The sequence below is a fragment of the Hyla sarda genome, chromosome 9 (genome assembly GCF_029499605.1).
Source record: "Hyla sarda isolate aHylSar1 chromosome 9, aHylSar1.hap1, whole genome shotgun sequence".
In the NCBI taxonomy this organism is placed as follows: domain Eukaryota; kingdom Metazoa; phylum Chordata; class Amphibia; order Anura; family Hylidae; genus Hyla; species Hyla sarda.
This window is the reverse complement of record NC_079197.1, coordinates 173666071-173685696: the sequence shown is the minus strand read 5'-3', so window position 1 is coordinate 173685696 and position 19626 is coordinate 173666071. Positions and strand designations below refer to the sequence as shown.

The window sequence follows — 19626 nt, the reverse complement described above, 5'->3', positions numbered from 1 at the left end:
CACTGTATATATCCATCTCCTCATAGATCATATGGTGGGGCCCCTCCTCTATCACAGTATATATCCAGCTCCTCATAGATCATACGGTGGGGCCCCTCCTCTATCACTGTATATATCCAGCTCCTCATAGATTATACGGTGGGGCCCCTCCTCTATCACTGTATATATCCAGCTCCTCATAGATTATATGGTGGGGCCCCTCCTCTATCACTGTATATATCCAGCTCCTCATAGATCATATGGTGGGGCCCCTCCTCTATCACTGTATATATCCAGCTCCTCATAGATTATATGGTGGGGGCCCCTCCTCTATCACTGTGTATATCCAGCTCCTCATAGATTATATGGTGGGGCCCCTCCTCTATCACTGTATATATCCAGCTCCTCATAGATTATATGGCGGGGGCCCCTCCTCTATCACTGTATATATCCAGCTCCTCATAGATTATATGGCGGGGCCCCTCCTCTATCACTGTATATATCCAGCTCCTCATAGATTATATGGCGGGGCCCCTCCTCTATCACTGTATATATCCAGCTCCTCATAGATTATATGGTGGGGCCCCTCCTCTATCACTGTATATATCCAGCTCCTCATAGATCATATGGTGGGGCCCCTCCTCTATCACTGTATATATCCAGCTCCTCATAGATTATATGGTGGGGCCCCTCCTCTATCACTGTATATATCCAGCTCCTCATAGATTGTATGGTGGGGCCCCTCCTCTATCACTATATATATCCACCTCCTCATAGATTATATGGTGGGGCCCCCTCCTCTATCACTGTGTATATCCAGCTCCTCATAGATTATATGGTGGGGCCCCTCCTCTATCACTATATATATCCAGCTCCTCATAGATTATATGGTGGGGCCCCTCCTCTATCACAGTATATATCCAGCTCCTCATAGATCATATGGCGGGGCCCCTCCTCTATCACTGTATATATCCAGCTCCTCATAGATTATATGGCGGGGCCCCTCCTCTATCACTGTATATATCCAGCTCCTCATAGATTATATGGTGGGGCCCCTCCTCTATCACTGTATATATCCAGCTCCTCATAGATCATATGGTGGGGCCCCTCCTCTATCACTGTATATATCCAGCTCCTCATAGATTATATGGTGGGGCCCCTTCTCTATCACTGTATATATCCAGCTCCTCATAGATCATATGGTGGGGCCCCTCCTCTATCACTGTGTATATCCAGCTCCTCATAGATTATATGGTGGGGCCCCTCCTCTATCACTATATATATCCAGCTCCTCATAGATTATATGGTGGGGCCCCTCCTCTATCACTATATATATCCAGCTCCTCATAGATTATATGGTGGGGCCCCTCCTCTATCACAGTATATATCCAGCTCCTCATAGATCATATGGTGGGGCCCCTCCTTTATCACTGTATATATCCAGCTCCTCATAGATTATATGGCGGGGCCCCTCCTCTATCACTGTATATCCATCTCCTTGTTCACACTTCCTGACTTTATAGGTTGGTGTTTCCCAACCAGGGTGCCTCAGCTGTTGCAAAACTACAACTCCCGGCATGCCCGGACAGCCGTTGGCTGTCCGGACATGCTGGGAGTTGTAGTTTTGCAACATCTAGAGATTCCCAGTCACTGCTCTTACTGTGTGTTGTTTTCCAGGCCTACCCTCTGGAGGTAACCAAGCTGATCTACTGCTCTCGGACGGTCCCGGAGATAGAGAAGGTGAGGTCCGGCGCCGGTGGTCATGCCCGGGGTGGCATTGGGCGTCTCACTGATCACATGGTCACTATTTGCAGGTGGTGGAGGAGCTCCGGAAACTGACGGAATACATTCAGTCCCAAACCAAAGAGAAGCTCAACTTCTTGGCTTTGGCCTTGAGCTCCAGACGTAACCTGTGTGTGAACCCAGAGGTGGGTGCAGCCCCCCGGCCCCTCAGTCCTCTCTCCCCATCCTGTGTTACTTCATATCTTTGTCCTGACATCTTAGGTCAGCTCTCTCCGCTTCGGTAAGGAGATTGACGGGCGATGCCACAGTCTGACCGCCTCATTTGTGAGGACACAGAGGCAGCGGGACCCCAGCATTCCCTCCTGCCGCTTCTATGAGGTAAGTCATTATTGTCTCCCCTCGTGTGCCACGATCATTATTATCTCCCCTCATGTGCCACGATCATTATTATCTCCCCTCATGTGCCACGATCATTGTCTCCCCTCATGTGCCACGATCATTATTGTCTCCCCTCATGTGCCACGATCATTATTATCTCCCCTCATGTGCCACGATCATTGTCTCCCCTCATGTGCCACGATCATTATTATCTCCCCTCATGTGCCACGATCATTGTCTCCCCTCATGTGCCACGATCATTATTGTCTCCCCTCGTGTGCCACAATCATTAGTGTCTCCCCTCGTGTGCCACAATCATTGGTGTCTCCCCTCGTGTGCCACAATCATTGGTGTCTCCCCTCGTGTGCCACGATCATTGGTGTCTCCCCTCGTGTGCCACGATCATTGGTGTCTCCCCTCATGTGCCACGATCATTATTGTCTCACCTTGTGTGCCACGATCATTATTGTCTCACCTCGTGTGCCACGATCATTATTGTCTCCCCTTGTGTGCCACGATCATTATTGTCTCCCCTCGTGTGCCACGATCATTATTGTCTCCCCTCGTGTGCCACGATCATTGTCTCCCTTCGTGTCCCACGATCATTATTGTCTCCCCTCGTGTCCCACGATCATTATTGTCTCCCCTCGTGTCCCACGATCATTATTGTCTCCCCTCGTGTCCCACGATCATTATTGTCTCCCCATATGTGCCACGATCATTATTGTCTCCCATCATGTCCCACGATCATTATTGTCTCCCCTCGTGTGCCACGATCATTATTGTCTCCCATCATGTGCCACGATCATTATTGTCTCCCCATATGTGCCACGATCATTATTGTCTCCCCTCGTGTCCCACGATCATTATTGTCTCCCCTCGTGTGCCACGATCATTGTCTCCCCTCGTGTGCCACGATCATTATTGTCTCCCCTCGTGTCCCACGATCATTGTCTCCTCTCGTGTCCCACGATCATTATCTCCCCTCGTGTGCCACGATCATTATTGTCTCCCCTCGTGTGCCACGATCATTATTGTCTCCCCTCGTGTCCCACGATCATTGTCTCCCCTCGTGTCCCACGATCATTATTGTCTCCCCTTGTGTGCCACGATCATTATTGTCTCCCCTCGTGTGCCACGATCATTGTCTCCCCTTGTGTCCCACGATCATTATTGTCTCCCCTCGTGTGCCACGATCATTATTGTCTCCCCTCGTGTGCCACGATCATTATTGTCTCCCCTCGTGTGCCACGATCATTATTGTCTCCCCTCGTGTGCCACGATCATTATTGTCTCCCCTCGTGTGCCACGATCATTATTGTCTCCCCTCGTGTGCCACCATCATTGCTGTCTCCCCTCGTGTGCCACCATCATTGCTGTCTCCCCTCGTGTGCCACCATCATTGGTGTCTCCCCTCGTGTGCCACCATCATTGGTGTCTCCCCTCGTGTGCCACCATCATTGGTGTCTCCCCTCGTGTGCCACCATCATGTGTCACAATCATTAGTGTCCCCCCATCATGTGTCACAATCATTAGCGTCCCCCTCATCTTCCCTTGTGTCACAATCATTAACGTCCCCCTCATGTGTCAGTCCTTAGTGTCCCCCTTCATTTGTCACGATCATTAGTGTCCGCTTCATCTCCCCTCGTGTCACATTAAAGTCGCCTTATGTGTCACGATTATTAGTGTCCCCCTCATCTCCCCTCATGTGTCACGGTCATTAGTGTCCCCTCATCTTTGGTTAAAAAACAAACCGTTTAACTCTGTTATCTCCGCCTCCGTTCTTCCTCTGATCCTCTGGTCGACACTCCAGTGTTACATGAGCAGCGGATATACTCTCAAGCACAGAACGTGACTGTCATTAATTGGCTGCTGTGGTCACCTGACATCCCCTGCTTATATAACACTGTAGCGCCAACCAAAAGCAGAACGGGGGATCAGCGCGGGAACGGAGTTGAAGGTAAATTTAAACAAACAACAAATAATTGCCCAAGCCCTGTTGGAAAGGGCTGACAAAAACCTAGGCATTACAATGAAATTCTTAGTAGCCATGGCAACCTGGCACTTGGGATTTGTCCTGCCCTGATTTAGCACATTAATTTCCCTTCCCTCACCCCCAGGAGTTCGATGCCATTGGCAGGGACACCCCTCTTCCTCCTGGGATTTACAATCTAGATGACCTTCGGACTCTGGGAAGGCAGCGCGGCTGGTGTCCGTACTACCTGGCCCGCCATGCTGTGAGTATCGGGGGGTTGGATACATTTTCATGCAGCCCTCCCCTGACCTCTGCTCATCCGGCCCGTTTTCCCTCAGTTGGCGCAGTGTAACATCATCGTGTACAGTTACCATTACCTTCTGGACCCCAAGATCGCTGACCAGGTGTCCCGAGAACTGGCTAAGAAAGCGGTCGTCGTCTTTGACGAGGCTCATAACATCGGTGAGTCGGGTGAATCTTCCCTTATTCATCTTGTCTCATTGTGACCCTCAGTTAACCTTCCTGTCGCCCCTAGATAATGTCTGCATCGACTCCATGAGCGTCACCATCACGCGACGGACCCTGGAGCGCAGCCAGAACAACATCGAAACCCTCAACACCGCCATCCAAAAGTGAGGAAATGGGGGGGGGGGATAAGGGAGGCGGGTGAGTGATGAGGACGATGGGGAACGCTCAGGAGGGTCACGCTGAATCACTGCTTTATTGTCAGGATTAAGGAAACTGATGAGCAGAGGTTAAAACAAGAGTACGCCCGACTGGTGGAAGGTCTGCGCGAGGCCACGGTCGCCCGCGAGACTGATGTTTACCTAGCGAATCCAGTGTTACCCGATGAAATCCTGCAAGGTAAATCATCCTGGGGGGAGTGAATGCTGCCATGTTTGTTCACTGTGTATGTCACTATTCACTGTGGACCGCCAGGCGTTGCAAAACTACAACTCCCAGCATGCCCGGACAGCCAACGGCTGTCCGGGCATGCTGGGAGTTGTAGTTTTGCAACACCTGGAGGTCCGCAAATTAGATCTCCGGGGCAGATCCAATTGGGAGTAGTAATAATTGGGCCGCTCGTTGTATGTACACATTGTACACATCATGGATCACCCTCCTCTTTTTGGCAGAGGCCGTCCCCGGCTGTATCCGTAACGCGCTGCACTTCCTGGGTTTCTTGCGGCGCCTGGTCGGCTATATCAAGTCTCGTCTGCGTTCGGGACACGTGACCCAGGAGGGCCCGGCGGCCTTCCTGCGTGACCTTTACGAGAAAGTCTGCATCGAACGGAAGCCGATGAGGTGAGAGGAACCCCTTGTATCATGTGACTCGTTTTATAGGACCCGTTAAGGGCAACAAAGGATTCTGGACGTGACTTCTTACTCCGGCCTATATCATGCTCCATATATAGTTGAAGGCCCCTATACTACCCTATATATAGGCTCCTTTATGCCCCCATATGTAGTAGTAGGTATGTGGCCCCACCCCACAGACATAGTGCCCCACCGTTCCTCCGGTCCGGAGCCAGGACCTACTGTTATGGCTGGCTGATAGCAGAAGGTCTCCACACTGGAGGAGCAGTCGGGCACTGAAGCTGACGTGGGTGGTAGTTGAGTTACCATCGCGGTGCCCGCTTCAGGGTCCAGACTCGCGCTTCTCAGGGCGCAACATCAGGAGCGTCACTTGACACAATAGCGGCAGACGCTGCTCACTGACTTAACGTGGCCACGGTGTCAGCTCCCGCTATAAGATCAGTGACCGGCGGCTGCTATGGCACAAAGAAATGCAGAAATGTCCCATTTTGTTTTATTTAAAAAAAAAATAAAAATACCGTATATACTCGCGTATAAGCCGAGTTTTTCAGCACGATTTTTCGTGCTGAAAACGCCCCCCTCGGCTTCTACTTGAGTGAACTCTCCGCCTGTCAACCCCTTCTCAGTGGTCTTCAACCTGCGGACCCCCAGATGTTGCAAAACTACAACTCCCAGCATGCCCGGACAGTCATCGGCTGTCCAGGCATGCTGGGAGTTGCAGTTCTGAAACCTCTGGAGGTCCGCAGGTTGAAGACCACTGCGGCCTTTGTCATCATCCAGACCCCCCCCCTTTAGTTTTCTACTCACCTCCCCTCGGTGGGACATTAGGGTGAGCTGGTCCGGGCCATCTATGCTGCAGGGACCGTCTGGTGGGGAGGGTTAGTCGTTGCAGCCTGTCCATTTTCACAGGGAGGCCCTCTTCTCCGCTCTGGGCCCGGCCTAGTGACGTTGCCTTGATGACGATGCACAGGGACGTCCGTGCGTGTCACTAGGCCGGGCACAGAGCGGAGAAGAGGGCCTCCCTGTGAAAATGGACAGGCCGCAACCACTAACCCTCCCCACCAGATGGTCCCTGCAGCATAGATGGAGTTGTAGTTTTGCAACATCTAGAGGTCCGCAGGTTGAAGACCACTGATGAAGGGATTGACAGGCAGTGATGATGAAGGGCGGGGGGGGGGGGGGGATGATGACGGGATGATGATGATGGGGGTGTTAATGATGGGGGTCTGGATGATGACAGGCGGTGATGATGAAGGGGGGGGGGATGACTAAGGGGATGATGACAGGCCGTGATGATGATGATGGGGTGATGATGACAGGGGTGTTAATGACGGAGGGATGATGTATTTCCCACCCTAGGCTTATAGTCGAGTCAATAATTTTTTTTTATTTATTTATTTATTTATTTATTTTTTTTTATTTTTTCCCTGGGTTTTTGGGGTGAAATTAGGGGCCTCGGCTTATATTCGGGTCGGCTTATACTCAAGTATATACGATAAATAGAAAATATGATGCAAAAGCCTCCAACCATTGTTTTTTTTATTGGATTCTGCTGCACTGTTCACACTACAGAATGTCCGCCACTGAAATTCCCGATCACAGACTTTGCCGAAAGAACGTTCATTCTATCAGCGGAAACCCGCTCGGAAATGCATTGTCGTCGCCCTTCACTGATGGAGATTCCGTAGTGTGAATGAGCCCTCAGGCTTCTCTCTCAGCCTCCAGCTGCCCCCGTCCTCATCTCTGTCACTTCTGACTCTATTAGGTTCTGCGCGGAGCGGCTGCGCTCTCTTACGAGGACGCTGGAGATTGCAGACATCACCGACCTGTCTCCTCTCGTCCTCATTACCAACTTTGCCACCCTGGTCAGCACGTACACCAAAGGTGAGAGTCTGGGGGATGGCCTCCCCTGAGCTGAGCCTCCTCTGTGTCCTCATACTCGGCCTCTCTCCCCACAGGATTCATGATCATTATTGAGCCATTTGAGGATCGGACGCCAACGATCAGTAACCCCGTGTTACACTTCAGGTGACCCCCGATTCCTGCGGTCAGATATTCAGTGTGGGGAGTCATCCTGGACTTATATAGTCTGTAGTCAGGACCTGAGGTGTTGGGGTACATAGATATATTGTAGTCGGCCTGTTTGGAGGTAAGGGGGTACTTATATATATTTTAGTCCTATTATGGGGGGCCTGGGTAAGTTTATATATTGTAGTCGGCTGTGGGGGGGCGGGGATACATATTCATATTGTAGTCGGGGCTGTGGGGGGCGGGGATACATATTCATATTGTAGTCGGGGCTGTGGGGGGCGGGGATACATATTCATATTGTAGTCGGGCTGTGGGGGGCGGGGATACATATTCATATTGTAGTCGGGCTGTGGGGGGCGGGGATACATATTCATATTGTAGTCGGGGCTGTGGGGGGGGCGGGGATACATATTCATATTGTAGTCGGGCTGTGGGGGACGGGGATACATATTCATATTGTAGTCGGGCTGTGGGGGGCGGGGATACATATTCATATTGTAGTCGGGGCTGTGGGGGGGGCGGGGGTACATATTCATATTGTAGTCGGGGCTGTGGGGAGGGGCGGGGATACATATTCATATTGTAGTCGGGCTGTGGGGGGCGGGGATACATATTCATATTTTAGTCGGGGCTGTGGGGGGCGGGGATACATATTCATATTGTAGTCGGGGCTGTGGGGGGGGCGGGGGTACATATTCATATTGTAGTCGGGGCTGTGGGGGGCGGGGATACATATTCATATTGTAGTCGGGCTGTGGGGGGCGGGGATACATATTCATATTGTAGTCGGGGCTGTGGGGGGCGGGGATACATATTCATATTGTAGTCGGGGCTGTGGGGGGCGGGGATACATATTCATATTGTAGTCGGGCTGTGGGGGGCGGGGATACATATTCATATTGTAGTCGGGCTGTGGGGGGCGGGGATACATATTCATATTGTAGTCGGGGCTGTGGGGGGGCGGGGATACATATTCATATTGTAGTCGGGCTGTGGGGGGCGGGGATACATATTCATATTGTAGTCGGGGCTGTGGGGGGTGGGGATACATATTCATATTGTAGTCGGGCTGTGGGGAGGGGCGGGGATACATATTCATATTGTAGTCGGGCTGTGGGGGGCGGGGATACATATTCATATTGTAGTCGGGCTGTGGGGGGCGGGGATACATATTCATATTGTAGTCGGGCTGTGGGGGGCGGGGATACATATTCATATTGTAGTCGGGGCTGTGGGGGGCGGGGATACATATTCATATTGTAGTCGGGGCTGTGGGGGGCGGGGATACATATTCATATTGTAGTCGGGGCTGTGGGGGGCGGGGATACATATTCATATTGTAGTCGGGGCTGTGGGGGGCGGGGATACATATTCATATTGTAGTCGGGGCTGTGGGGGGCGGGGATAGTAGGGCCCTTTCAGGTCATCTCACATGTTTACGTTTCTGTCGCGCAGCTGCCTGGACGCCTCCCTCGCCATTAAGCCGGTGTTCCAGAGGTTCCAGTCCGTCATCATCACATCCGGGGTATGAGGCGCACACGTTACCTCACGCCGCTCCGTACCCCTGACATGTCACATCACCGTTAACTCTTTGTCTCCCGCAGACTCTCTCCCCGCTGGACATCTATCCCAAAATTCTGGACTTCCGACCCGTAACCATGGCAACATTCACAATGACACTTGCCCGGGTCTGCCTGTGTCCGATGGTAAGGAAAGCATAGGGTGAGGTGGTAACCATAGCAACAGCACCTGGGCGTAAACCTCTTGTTGCCATCTCCACAGGTCATCGCCCGTGGAAACGACCAAGTAGCGATGAGCTCAAAGTTTGAGACAAGGGAGGATCTGGGTAAGAGATTTTGTTCTGAATGTGTGGCCCCCTGGGGGCTTTCTATGTCATGTGACTGACCTCTGACCTCCACAGCTGTCATGCGAAACTATGGGAACCTTCTCCTGGAGATGTCCGCCATTGTCCCTGATGGGATAGTGGGATTCTTCACCAGCTACCAGTATATGGAGAACATAGTGGCCTCGTGGTACGAACAGGTGAGTCCTATCTGTGGTATTCCTTATAATGTGTGGGGGTCAGGTGGCGCCCCCCTCTGCTAGGCGGCAGCCATGATGTATGTGACCACTGAACTTCTTCCGTGTCTCCACAGGGAATTCTGGAGAACATCCAGAGGAACAAGCTGATCTTCATCGAGACCCAGGACGGGGCGGAGACCAGTGTGGCCCTAGAGAAGTATCAGGAGGTGAGGACCAGTTTAGGTCTTTGGGGGGGGGGGGGGTCTGTTGTGGGGGGATACCCTACTAACAAGCCACCGTTTCAGGCCTGTGAGAACGGTCGAGGCGCCATCTTACTCTCTGTCGCTCGCGGAAAAGTGTCTGAAGGAATTGATTTCGGTAAACGGGGGCCGGGCTTTATTTGACTGTTCCCGCTCTATGACATCACATGACCATGTGTTTGCTCCTCCCCCGCAGTCCACCACTATGGCCGCGCCGTGATCATGTTCGGGATCCCCTATGTGTACACCCAGAGCCGGATACTGAAGGTTAGTCTCTAGATCATTTGTTTCCCATACAGTGTGCCTCCAGCTATTGCAAAACCACAACTCCCGGTATGCCCGGACAGCCAACGGCTGTCCGGGCATACTGGGAGTTGTAGTTTTGCAACAGCTGGAGGCACCCTGGTTCGGGAATGCTGCCCATTAGTTTTTTCTTTTTCTGCTTCTCGTCCTCCAGGCTCGCCTCCAGTTCCTGCGCGATCAGTTCCACCTACGGGAGAACGATTTCCTGACGTTCGATGCCATGAGACACGCCGCGCAGTGCGTGGGCCGAGCCATACGTGGGAAGACGGACTATGGGATCATGCTGTTTGCTGATAAGGTAAAGTTACTTTTCCCCAATGTACAACAAGAGGGGCAGGAGGGGAGCTGTGGCCATCTGATTGACTTTTATAGGGGAGTGTTGTGAGCATGCTGTGTGACCTGTACAGGGGCCAACCTGTGGCCATCATCTACTAACATGCTCCACCTGTATGTAAATATAATGTGTCTGCTGACAGGACAGGCTCCTCCCATGTGTTCATGTGATGTGGTCAGGACAGGCTCCTCCCACGTGTACGTGTGATGTGGTCAGGACAGGCTCCTCCCATGTGTTCATGTGATGTGGTCAGGACAGGCTCCTCCCATGTGTACGTGTGATGTGGTCAGGACAGGCTCCTCCCATGTGTACGTGTGATGGGGTCAGGACAGGCTCCTCCCATGTGCACACGTGACGTTGCTGCTGACAGGACAGGCTCCTCCCATGTGTACGTGTGATGTGGTCAGGACAGGCTCCTCCCATGTGTACGTGTGATGGGGTCAGGACAGGCTCCTCCCATGTGTTCATGTGATGGGGTCAGGATAGGCTCCTCCCATGTGTACGAGTGATGTGGTCAGGACAGGCTCCTCCCATGTGTTCATGTGATGTGGTCAGGATATGCTCCTCCCATATGTTCATGTGATGGGGTCAGGACAGGCTCCTCCCATGTTTATGTGTGATGTGGCTGCTGACAGGACAGGCTCCTCCCATGTGTACATGTGATGTGGTCAGGATAGGCTCCTCCCCTGTGTACGTGTGATGTGGTCAGGATAGGCTCCTCCCATGTGTACATGTGTTGGGGTCAGGACAGGCTCCTCCCATGTGTACGTGTGATGTGGTCAGGACAGGCTCCTCCCATGTGTACGTGTGATGTGGTCAGGACAGGCTCCTCCCATGTGTACGTGTGATGTGGTCAGGACAGGCTCCCCCCATGTGTACGTGTGATGTGGTCAGGACAGGCTCCTCCCATGTGTACGTGTGATGTGGTCAGGATCAGGATAGGCTCCTCACATGTGTACGTGTCATGTGGTCAGGACAGGCTCCTCCCATGTGTACATGTGATGGGGTCAGGACAGGCTCCTCCCATGTGTTCATGTGATGGGGTCAGGACAGGCCCCTCCCATTTTTATGTGTGATGTGGTCAGGACAGGCTCCTCCCATGTGTTCATGTGATGGGGTCAGGACAGGCTCCTCACATGTGTTCATGTGATGGGGTCAGGACAGGCTCCTCCCATGTTTATGTGTGATGTGGCTGCTGACAGGACAGGCTCCTCCCATGTGTACATGTGATGTGGTCAGGACAGGCTCCTCCCATGTGTACATGTGATGTGGTCAGGACAGGCTCCTCCCATGTGTACGTGTGATGTGGTCAGGATATTCTCCTCCCATGTGTACATGTGATGGGGTCAGGACAGGCTCCTCCCATGTGTTCATGTGATGGGGTCAGGACAGGCTCCTCCCATTTTTATGTGTGATGTGGTCAGGACAGGCTCCTCCCATGTGTTCATGTGATGGGGTCAGGACAGGCTCCTCACATGTGTTCATGTGATGGGGTCAGGACAGGCTCCTCCCATGTTTATGTGTGATGTGGCTGCTGACAGGACAGGCTCCTCCCATGTGTACATGTGATGTGGTCAGGACAGGCTCCTCCCATGTGTACATGTGATGTGGTCAGGACAGGCTCCTCCCATGTGTACGTGTGATGTGGTCAGGATATTCTCCTCCCATGTGTACATGTGATGGGGTCAGGATAGGCTCCTCCCATGTGTACATGTGATGGGGTCAGGACAGGCTCCTCCCATGTGTACGTGTGAGGGGGTCAGGATAGGCTCCTCCCATGTGTATGTGTGTGATGTGGTCAGGATAGGCTCCTCCCATGTGTACATGTGATGTGGTCAGGATAGTCTCCTCCCATGTGTACGTGTAATGTGGTCAGGATAGGCTCCTCCCATGTGTACATGTGATGGGGTCAGGATAGGCTCATCCCATGTGTACGTGTGATGGGGTCAGGATAGGCTCCTCCCATGTGTATGTGTGATGTGGTCAGGATAGGCTCCTCCCATGTGTACGTGTGATGTGGTCAGGACAGGCTCCTCCCATGTGTATGTGTGATGTGGTCAGGATAGGCTCCTCCCATGTGTACGTGTGATGTGGTCAGGACAGGCTCCCCCCATGTGTACGTGTGATGTGGTCAGGACAGGCTCCTCCCATGTGTACGTGTGATGTGGTCAGGACAGGCTCCTCCCATGTGTACGTGTGATGTGGTCAGGATCAGGATAGGCTCCTCACATGTGTACGTGTGATGGGGTCAGGACAGGCTCCTCCCATGTGTACATGTGATGGGGTCAGGACAGGCTCCTCCCATGTGTTCATGTGATGGGGTCAGGACAGGCTCCTCCCATTTTTATGTGTGATGTGGTCAGGACAGGCTCCTCCCATGTGTTCATGTGATGGGGTCAGGACAGGCTCCTCACATGTGTTCATGTGATGGGGTCAGGACAGGCTCCTCCCATGTTTATGTGTGATGTGGCTGCTGACAGGACAGGCTCCTCCCATGTGTACATGTGATGTGGTCAGGACAGGCTCCTCCCATGTGTACATGTGATGTGGTCAGGACAGACTCCTCCCATGTGTACGTGTGATGTGGTCAGGATAGGCTCCTCCCATGTGTACATGTGATGGGGTCAGGATAGGCTCCTCCCATGTGTACATGTGATGGGGTCAGGACAGGCTCCTCCCATGTGTATGTGTGATGTGGTCAGGATAGGCTCCTCCCATGTGTACATGTGATGTGGTCAGGACAGGCTCCTCCCATGTGTATGTGTGATGTGGTCAGGATAGGCTCCTCCCATGTGTACGTGTGATGTGGTCAGGACAGGCTCCTCCCATGTGTACATGTGATGTGGTCAGGACAGGCTCCTCCCATGTGTATGTGTGATGTGGTCAGGATAGGCTCCTCCCATGTGTACGTGTGATGTGGTCAGGATAGGCTCCTCCCATGTGTACGTGTGATGTGGTCAGGATAGGCTCCTCCCATGTGTATGTGTGATGTGGTCAGGATAGGCTCCTCCCATGTGTACGTGTGATGTGGTCAGGACAGGCTCCTCCCATGTGTACATGTGATGGGGTCACATGCTGTGTCCACATGATGATCTCCCCTTCACAGAGATATGCGCGATCCGACAAGAGGGGAAAGTTACCGCTGTGGATTCAGGAACATCTGGTAGATGCCAACCTGAACCTGACGGTGGACGAGTGCATCCACCTCTCCCGACACTTCCTGAGAGAAATGGCACAACCATTCCGCAGGGTGAGTTAACCCTTCCCAGCACCTCCTAACTAATACCCATCAAACCCTGAGGACTGATCACATGACAGCTGGCCTCGTATTAATAATGTTAGACCCGGAGAGAAGTCCTGTTGGTAGACTGCTCAAGTGTAACCTTCTCAGGAGGGACAGCTGGGCTGTCTCTTCTATAGGAGGTTCTGCTGGGCTGTCTCTTCTATAGGAGGTTCTGCTGGGCTGTTTCTTCTATAGGAGGTCCAGCTGGGCTGTCTCTTCTATAGGAGGTCCAGCTGGCCTGTCTCTTCTATAGGAGGTCCAGCTGGGCTGTCTCTTCTATAGGAGGTCCAGCTGGGCTGTCTCTTCTATAGGAGGTCCAGCTGGGCTGTCTCTTCTATAGGAGGTCCAGCTGGGCTGTCTTTTCTATAGGAGGTCCAGCTGGGCTGTCTTTTCTATAGGAGGTCCAGCTGGGCTGTCTCTTCTATAGGAGGTCCAACTGTGCTGTCTCTTCTATAGGAGGTCCAACTGTGCTGTCTCTTCTATAGGAAGTCCAACTGTGCTGTCTCTTCTATAGGAGGTCCAACTGTGCTGTCTCTTCTATAGGAGGTCCAACTGGACTCTCTTCTATAGGAGGTTCTGCTGGGCTGTCTCTTCTATAGGAGGTCCAGCTGGGCTGTCTCTTCTATAGGAGGTCCAGCTGGGCTGTCTCTTCTATAGGAGGTCCAGCTGGGCTGTCTTTTCTATAGGAGGTCCAACTGTGCTGTCTCTTTTATAGGAGGTCCAGCTGGACTGTCTCTTCTATAGGAGGTTCTGCTGGACTGTCTCTTCTATAGGAGGTCCAGCTGGGCTGTTTCTTCTATAGGAGGCCCAACTGGAATGTCTCTTCTATAGGAGGTCCAGCTGGGCTGTCTCTTCTATAGGAGGTCCAACTGGGCTGTCTCTTCTATAGGAGGTCCAGCTGGGCTGTCTCTTCTATAGGAGGTCCAGCTGGGCTGTCTCTTCTATAGGAGGTCCAGCTGGGCTGTCTCTTCTATAGGAGGTCCAACTGTGCTGTCTCTTCTATAGGAGGTCCAACCGTGCTGTCTTTTCTATAGGAGGTCCAACTGGACTCTCTTCTATAGGAGGTTCTGCTGGGCTGTCTCTTCTATAGGAAGTCCAGCTGGGCTGTCTCTTCTATAGGAGGTCCAGCTGGGCTGTCTCTTCTATAGGAGGTCCAGCTGGACTGTCTCTTCTATAGGAGGTCCAGCTGGACTGTCTCTTCTATAGGAGGTCCAGCTGGACTGTCTCTTCTATAGGAGGTCCAGCTGGACTGTCTCTTCTATAGGAGGCCCTGCTGGGCTGTCTCTTCTATAGGAGGCCCTGCTGGGCTGTCTCTTCTATAGGAGGTCAAGCTGGGTTGTTCATGTTCTGTCAGACATCCATTTGGACTGTCTCTGTTCATGTTCTCTGTCTTTTCTGTAGGAGGTCCATCTGTGCTGTCTCTTCTATAGGAGGTCCAACTGTGCTGTCTCTTCTATAGGAGGTCCAACTGTGCTGTCTCTTCTATAGGAGGTCCAGCTGGACTGTCTCTTCTATAGGAGGTTCTGCTGGACTGTCTCTTCTATAGGAGGCCCAACTGGAATGTCTCTTCTATAGGAGGTCCAGCTGGGCTGTCTCTTCTATAGGAGGCCCTGCTGGGCTGTCTCTTCTATAGGAGGTCCAACTGTGCTGTCTCTTCTATAGGAGGTCCAACTGGACTGTCTTTTCCATAGGCGGTCCAGCTGGGCTGTCTCTTCTATAGGAGGTCCAGCTGGGCTGTCTTTTCTATTGGAGGTCCAGCTGGGCTGTCTCTTGTATAGGAGGCCCAGCTGGGCTGTCTCTTGTATAGGAGGCCCAGCTGGGCTGTCTCTTCTATAGGAGGCCCAGCTGGGCTGTCTCTTCTATAGGAGGCCCTGCTGGGCTGTCTCTTCTATACGAGGTCCAACTGTGCTGTCTCTTCTATAGGAGGTCCATCTGTGCTGTCTCTTCTATAGTAGGTCCAACTGTGCTCTCTCTTCTTTAGGAGGTCCAACTGTGCTGTCTTTTCTATAGGAGGTCCAACTGTGCTGTCTCTTTTATAGGAGGTCCAGTTGGACTGTCTCTTCTATAGGAGGTTCTGCTGGACTGTCTCTTCTATAGGAGGTCCAGCTGGGCTGTCTCTTCTATAGGAGGTCCAGCTGGGCTGTCTCTTCTATAGGAGGCCCAGCTGGGCTGTCTCTTCTATAGGAGGTCCAGCTGGGCTGTCTCTTCTATAGGAGGTCCAGCTGGACTGTCTCTTCTATAGGAGGTCCAGCTGGACTGTCTCTTCTATAGGAGGTCCAGCTGGACTGTCTCTTCTATAGGAGGTCCAGCTGGACTGTCTCTTCTATAGGAGGTCCAACTGGGCTGTCTCTTCTATAGGAGGTCCAACTGTGCTGTCTTTTCTATAGGAGGTCCAACTGGACTCTCTTCTATAGGAGGTTCTGCTGGGCTGTCTCTTCTATAGGAGGTCCAGCTGGGCTGTCTCTTCTATAGGAGGTCCAGCTGGGCTGTCTCTTCTATAGGAGGTCCAGCTGGGCTGTCTCTTCTATAGGAGGTCCAGCTGGGCTGTCTCTTCTATAGGAGGTTCAGCTGGACTGTCTCTTCTATAGGAGGTCCAGCTGGGCTGTCTCTTCTATAGGAGGCCCTGCTGGGCTGTCTCTTCTATAGGAGGTCCAGCTGGGCTGTCTCTTCTATAGGAGGTCCAGCTGGGCTGTCTCTTCTATAGGAGGTCCAGCTGGGCTGTCTCTTCTATAGGAGGTCCAGCTGGACTGTCTCTTCTATAGGAGGTCCAGCTGGGCTGTCTCTTCTATAGGAGGTCAAGCTGGGTTGTTCATGTTCTGTCAGACATCCATTTGGACTGTCTCTGTTCATGTTCTCTGTCTTTTCTGTAGGAGGTCCAACTGTGCTGTCTTTTCTATAGGAGGTCCATCTGTGCTGTCTCTTCTATAGGAGGTCCATCTGTGCTGTCTCTTCTATAGGAGGTCCATCTGTGCTGTCTCTTCTATAGGAGGTCCACCTGTGCTGTCTCTTCTATAGGAGGTCCATCTGTGCTGTCTCTTCTATAGGAGGTCCATCTGTGCTTTCTCTTCTATAGGAGGTCCAACTGTGCTGTCTCTTCTATAGGAGGTCCAACTGTGCTGTCTCTTCTATAGGAGGTTCTGCTGGACTGTCTCTTCTATAGGAGGCCCAACTGGAATGTCTCTTCTATAGGAGGTCCAGCTGGGCTGTCTCTTCTATAGGAGGCCCTGCTGGGCTGTCTCTTCTATAGGAGGTCCAACTGTGCTGTCTCTTCTATAGGAGGTCCAACTGGACTGTCTTTTCCATAGGCGGTCCAGCTGGGCTGTCTCTTCTATAGGAGGTCCAGCTGGGCTGTCTTTTCTATTGGAGGTCCAGCTGGGCTGTCTCTTGTATAGGAGGCCCAGCTGGGCTGTCTCTTCTATAGGAGTTCCAGCTGGGCTGTCTCTTCTATAGGAGGTCCAACTGGGTTGTTCATGTTCTGTCAGACATCCATTTGGACTGTCTCTGTTCATGTTCTCTGTCTTTTCTGTAGGAGGTCCATCTGTGCTGTCTCTGTTCATGTTCTCTGTCTCTTGTATATGAGGACCAGCTGGGCTGTCTCTGTTCATGTTCTGTCTTTTCTGTAGGACATCCAGCTGGACTGTCTCTTTTCATCCTCTCTGTCTCTTCCGTAGGAGGACCAGCTGGGCCTGTCTCTGTTGACGTTGGAGCAGCTACAGTCCGAGGAGATGCTGCAGAAGATACAGGAGATCGCCCATCAAGTGTGACCATTTCTTTCAACCTCTAAGACAGGCTTTCCAAACCAGGGTGCCTCCAGCTGTTGCAACACTACAACTCCCAGCATGCCCGGACAGCCGAAGGCTGTCCGGGCATGCTGGGAGTTGTAGTGTTGCAACAGCTGGAGGCACCCTGGTTCAAAAACACTGTTGTCTCCTGGTTTTCCTCCAGTCCTGACTTGTGTCCAGGATGTGACCTATGAGGGGGGGCCCCTGTGCGGACCTCCTGCTGGCCCCCGAGGACGCTGTATGTGTTTTTACATACTGAATAAATCACATTTCTTATCTGTGTGTGTGACCGGAGTGATCTGTATACAAATACTCACTATACGGATTTACACCCGGCAGCCATAACATTAAAAACAGGAAGTGACTGTCTATGGTCCGCCCAGTGGCCAGAGTGAAAACTGCAGGATTTTAGCATTATTTGTGATACAGATCTTTAAATGAAAAATTTAACTTTAATTTTTTTTTTATTGTTTTTTATTTTTTATTTTATTTTTTTAAAGAATTTTTGGTGATGTACAATCGATCATTTTCAGACTTGTTCTTTTTCAAATTTTCTGTAAATAAAGCAGAAGCTGTCACTGTATTTTACGAATAAGCCGTTATAGCGTGTATCCAGGCATGCTGGGAGTTGTAGTTTTGAAACAGCTGGAGGCACCCTGGTTGGAAAACACTGGTTGATTCGGCGGGGGGGGGGGGGGGGGGGGGGTAATATACTAATTCCAATAGATCGGACAATGCTCCCTGGGGGAAAAAAAACAAAAACATGCAAATTAGCTACTTCCAGAAGAAAAATATCTGGTTGTCCACTAGGTGGCACTAGAGGGCCGACTCTTTCTTCTGGAGGAGAGATACTTTTACTCGCTTCTCACTCCGGTCTCCAGACCTGCTGCCTCAATAGAAGAGATTTTTCTCACAAAATTCTAAAATCTAAAAGAAAAAAATGTTCTCGATTTGTAGATAAAATTTCGTAGTTCTAAACTGACTTTTCGGACACAGAATTTTCACTGAAATTCTATTTTTCTGTTATTTTCATGATCCAAGTGAATATAATGTAACTGATGACATCACTTAAAAGTATGAGTCTTTGTTGCTTCCTATAAGATATATACACAGTGCCCGGGGTAGGTATCCTTCACCCCCACCTCAATACTATTCAGGGCATCTGAAATATTGGGTGTGTGTATAGACACACATCGGACCCCCGGGGTGCAATCTCAGTGGTCCAATGTGTTTTAGGGGTACTCCGGTGGGAAAAAATAATAATAATTAAATCAACTGGTGCCAGAAAGTTATACAGATTTGTAAATTATTTCTATTTCAAAAATGTTAACTCTTCCAGTACTTATCAGCTGCTGTATGCTCCACAGGAAATGGAATAGTTATTTTCTGTCTGACCCCAGTGCTCTCTGCTGACACCTCTGTCCATGTCAGGAACTGTGCAGACCAGGAGAGGTTTGATATGGGGATTTTCTCCTACTCCAAACAGTTCCTGACATGGACTGAGGTGTCAGCAGAGAGCACTGTTGTCAAACTGGAAAGAACTATACAACTTCCTCTGTGGTATATAGCAGCTGATAAGTACTGGAAGGATTAAGATTTGTAAATAGAAGTCATTTAAAAATCTGTTTTAACTTTCTGGTACCAGTTGATTTAAAAAAAAAAAAAATAGTTTTCTACCGGAGTACCCCTTTAAGATGGCCGATGGAACTCCACTCACCTGCTTTGGCCTTCCGGCAGAGCAGAGAAGTAGATAGCAGATAACACTGAAGCCTAGGATTGCAATAAATACACAATAAATAAATACATTGACAATAGTGTAAAAAAAGAAAAAAAGTTTTAAGTGAATAAGCTCCTCCCCCAATAATTTTTTTTTTAAATTCCCCTCTTTTTCCATTTTACCAAACAAAAAGGCAAAAATAAAATAAATCAACATAGTTGGTATTGCCAGGTGCGTAAATGTCCGTACTATTAAAATAAAATTTCGGCTTCTAGTCACATCACATCCCAGAAAAATAAGTACTGGAAGGATTAAGATTTTTAAATAGAAGTTATTTAAAAATCTGTTTGACTTTCTGGCACCAGTTGAGTTTAAAACATTACACCAGAGTACCCTTTTAATCCTTCCAGTACTTATCAGCTGCTGTATGCTCTAGAGGAAGTTGTGTAGTTCTTTCCAGTCTGACCACAGTGCTCTCTGCTGACACCTCTGTCTGTGTCAG

At 50.9% G+C, this 19626-nt stretch overlaps 1 protein-coding gene across 1 annotated transcript in view; it reads left to right on the top strand.

Annotated features, from left to right (window-relative positions):
- Positions 1–17685, top strand: part of ERCC2 (ERCC excision repair 2, TFIIH core complex helicase subunit) — a 41408-nt gene extending 23723 nt beyond the window's left edge. Inside the window, exons 4-24 of the mRNA XM_056539841.1 lie at positions 1657–1719; positions 1794–1907; positions 1984–2100; positions 4221–4337; positions 4414–4537; positions 4611–4707; positions 4806–4939; positions 5212–5380; positions 7158–7276; positions 7351–7420; positions 8879–8948; positions 9028–9129; positions 9206–9269; positions 9345–9466; positions 9580–9672; positions 9751–9823; positions 9902–9972; positions 10163–10306; positions 13449–13592; positions 17297–17414; positions 17527–17685. Of these exons, the coding sequence (XP_056395816.1) occupies positions 1657–1719; positions 1794–1907; positions 1984–2100; positions 4221–4337; positions 4414–4537; positions 4611–4707; positions 4806–4939; positions 5212–5380; positions 7158–7276; positions 7351–7420; positions 8879–8948; positions 9028–9129; positions 9206–9269; positions 9345–9466; positions 9580–9672; positions 9751–9823; positions 9902–9972; positions 10163–10306; positions 13449–13592; positions 17297–17389 (2100 nt within the window). The 3' untranslated portion in view covers positions 17390–17414; positions 17527–17685. The remainder of the gene's footprint in view (positions 1–1656; positions 1720–1793; positions 1908–1983; positions 2101–4220; positions 4338–4413; positions 4538–4610; positions 4708–4805; positions 4940–5211; positions 5381–7157; positions 7277–7350; positions 7421–8878; positions 8949–9027; positions 9130–9205; positions 9270–9344; positions 9467–9579; positions 9673–9750; positions 9824–9901; positions 9973–10162; positions 10307–13448; positions 13593–17296; positions 17415–17526) is intronic.
- The last annotated feature ends 1941 nt before the right edge of the window (positions 17686–19626 follow it).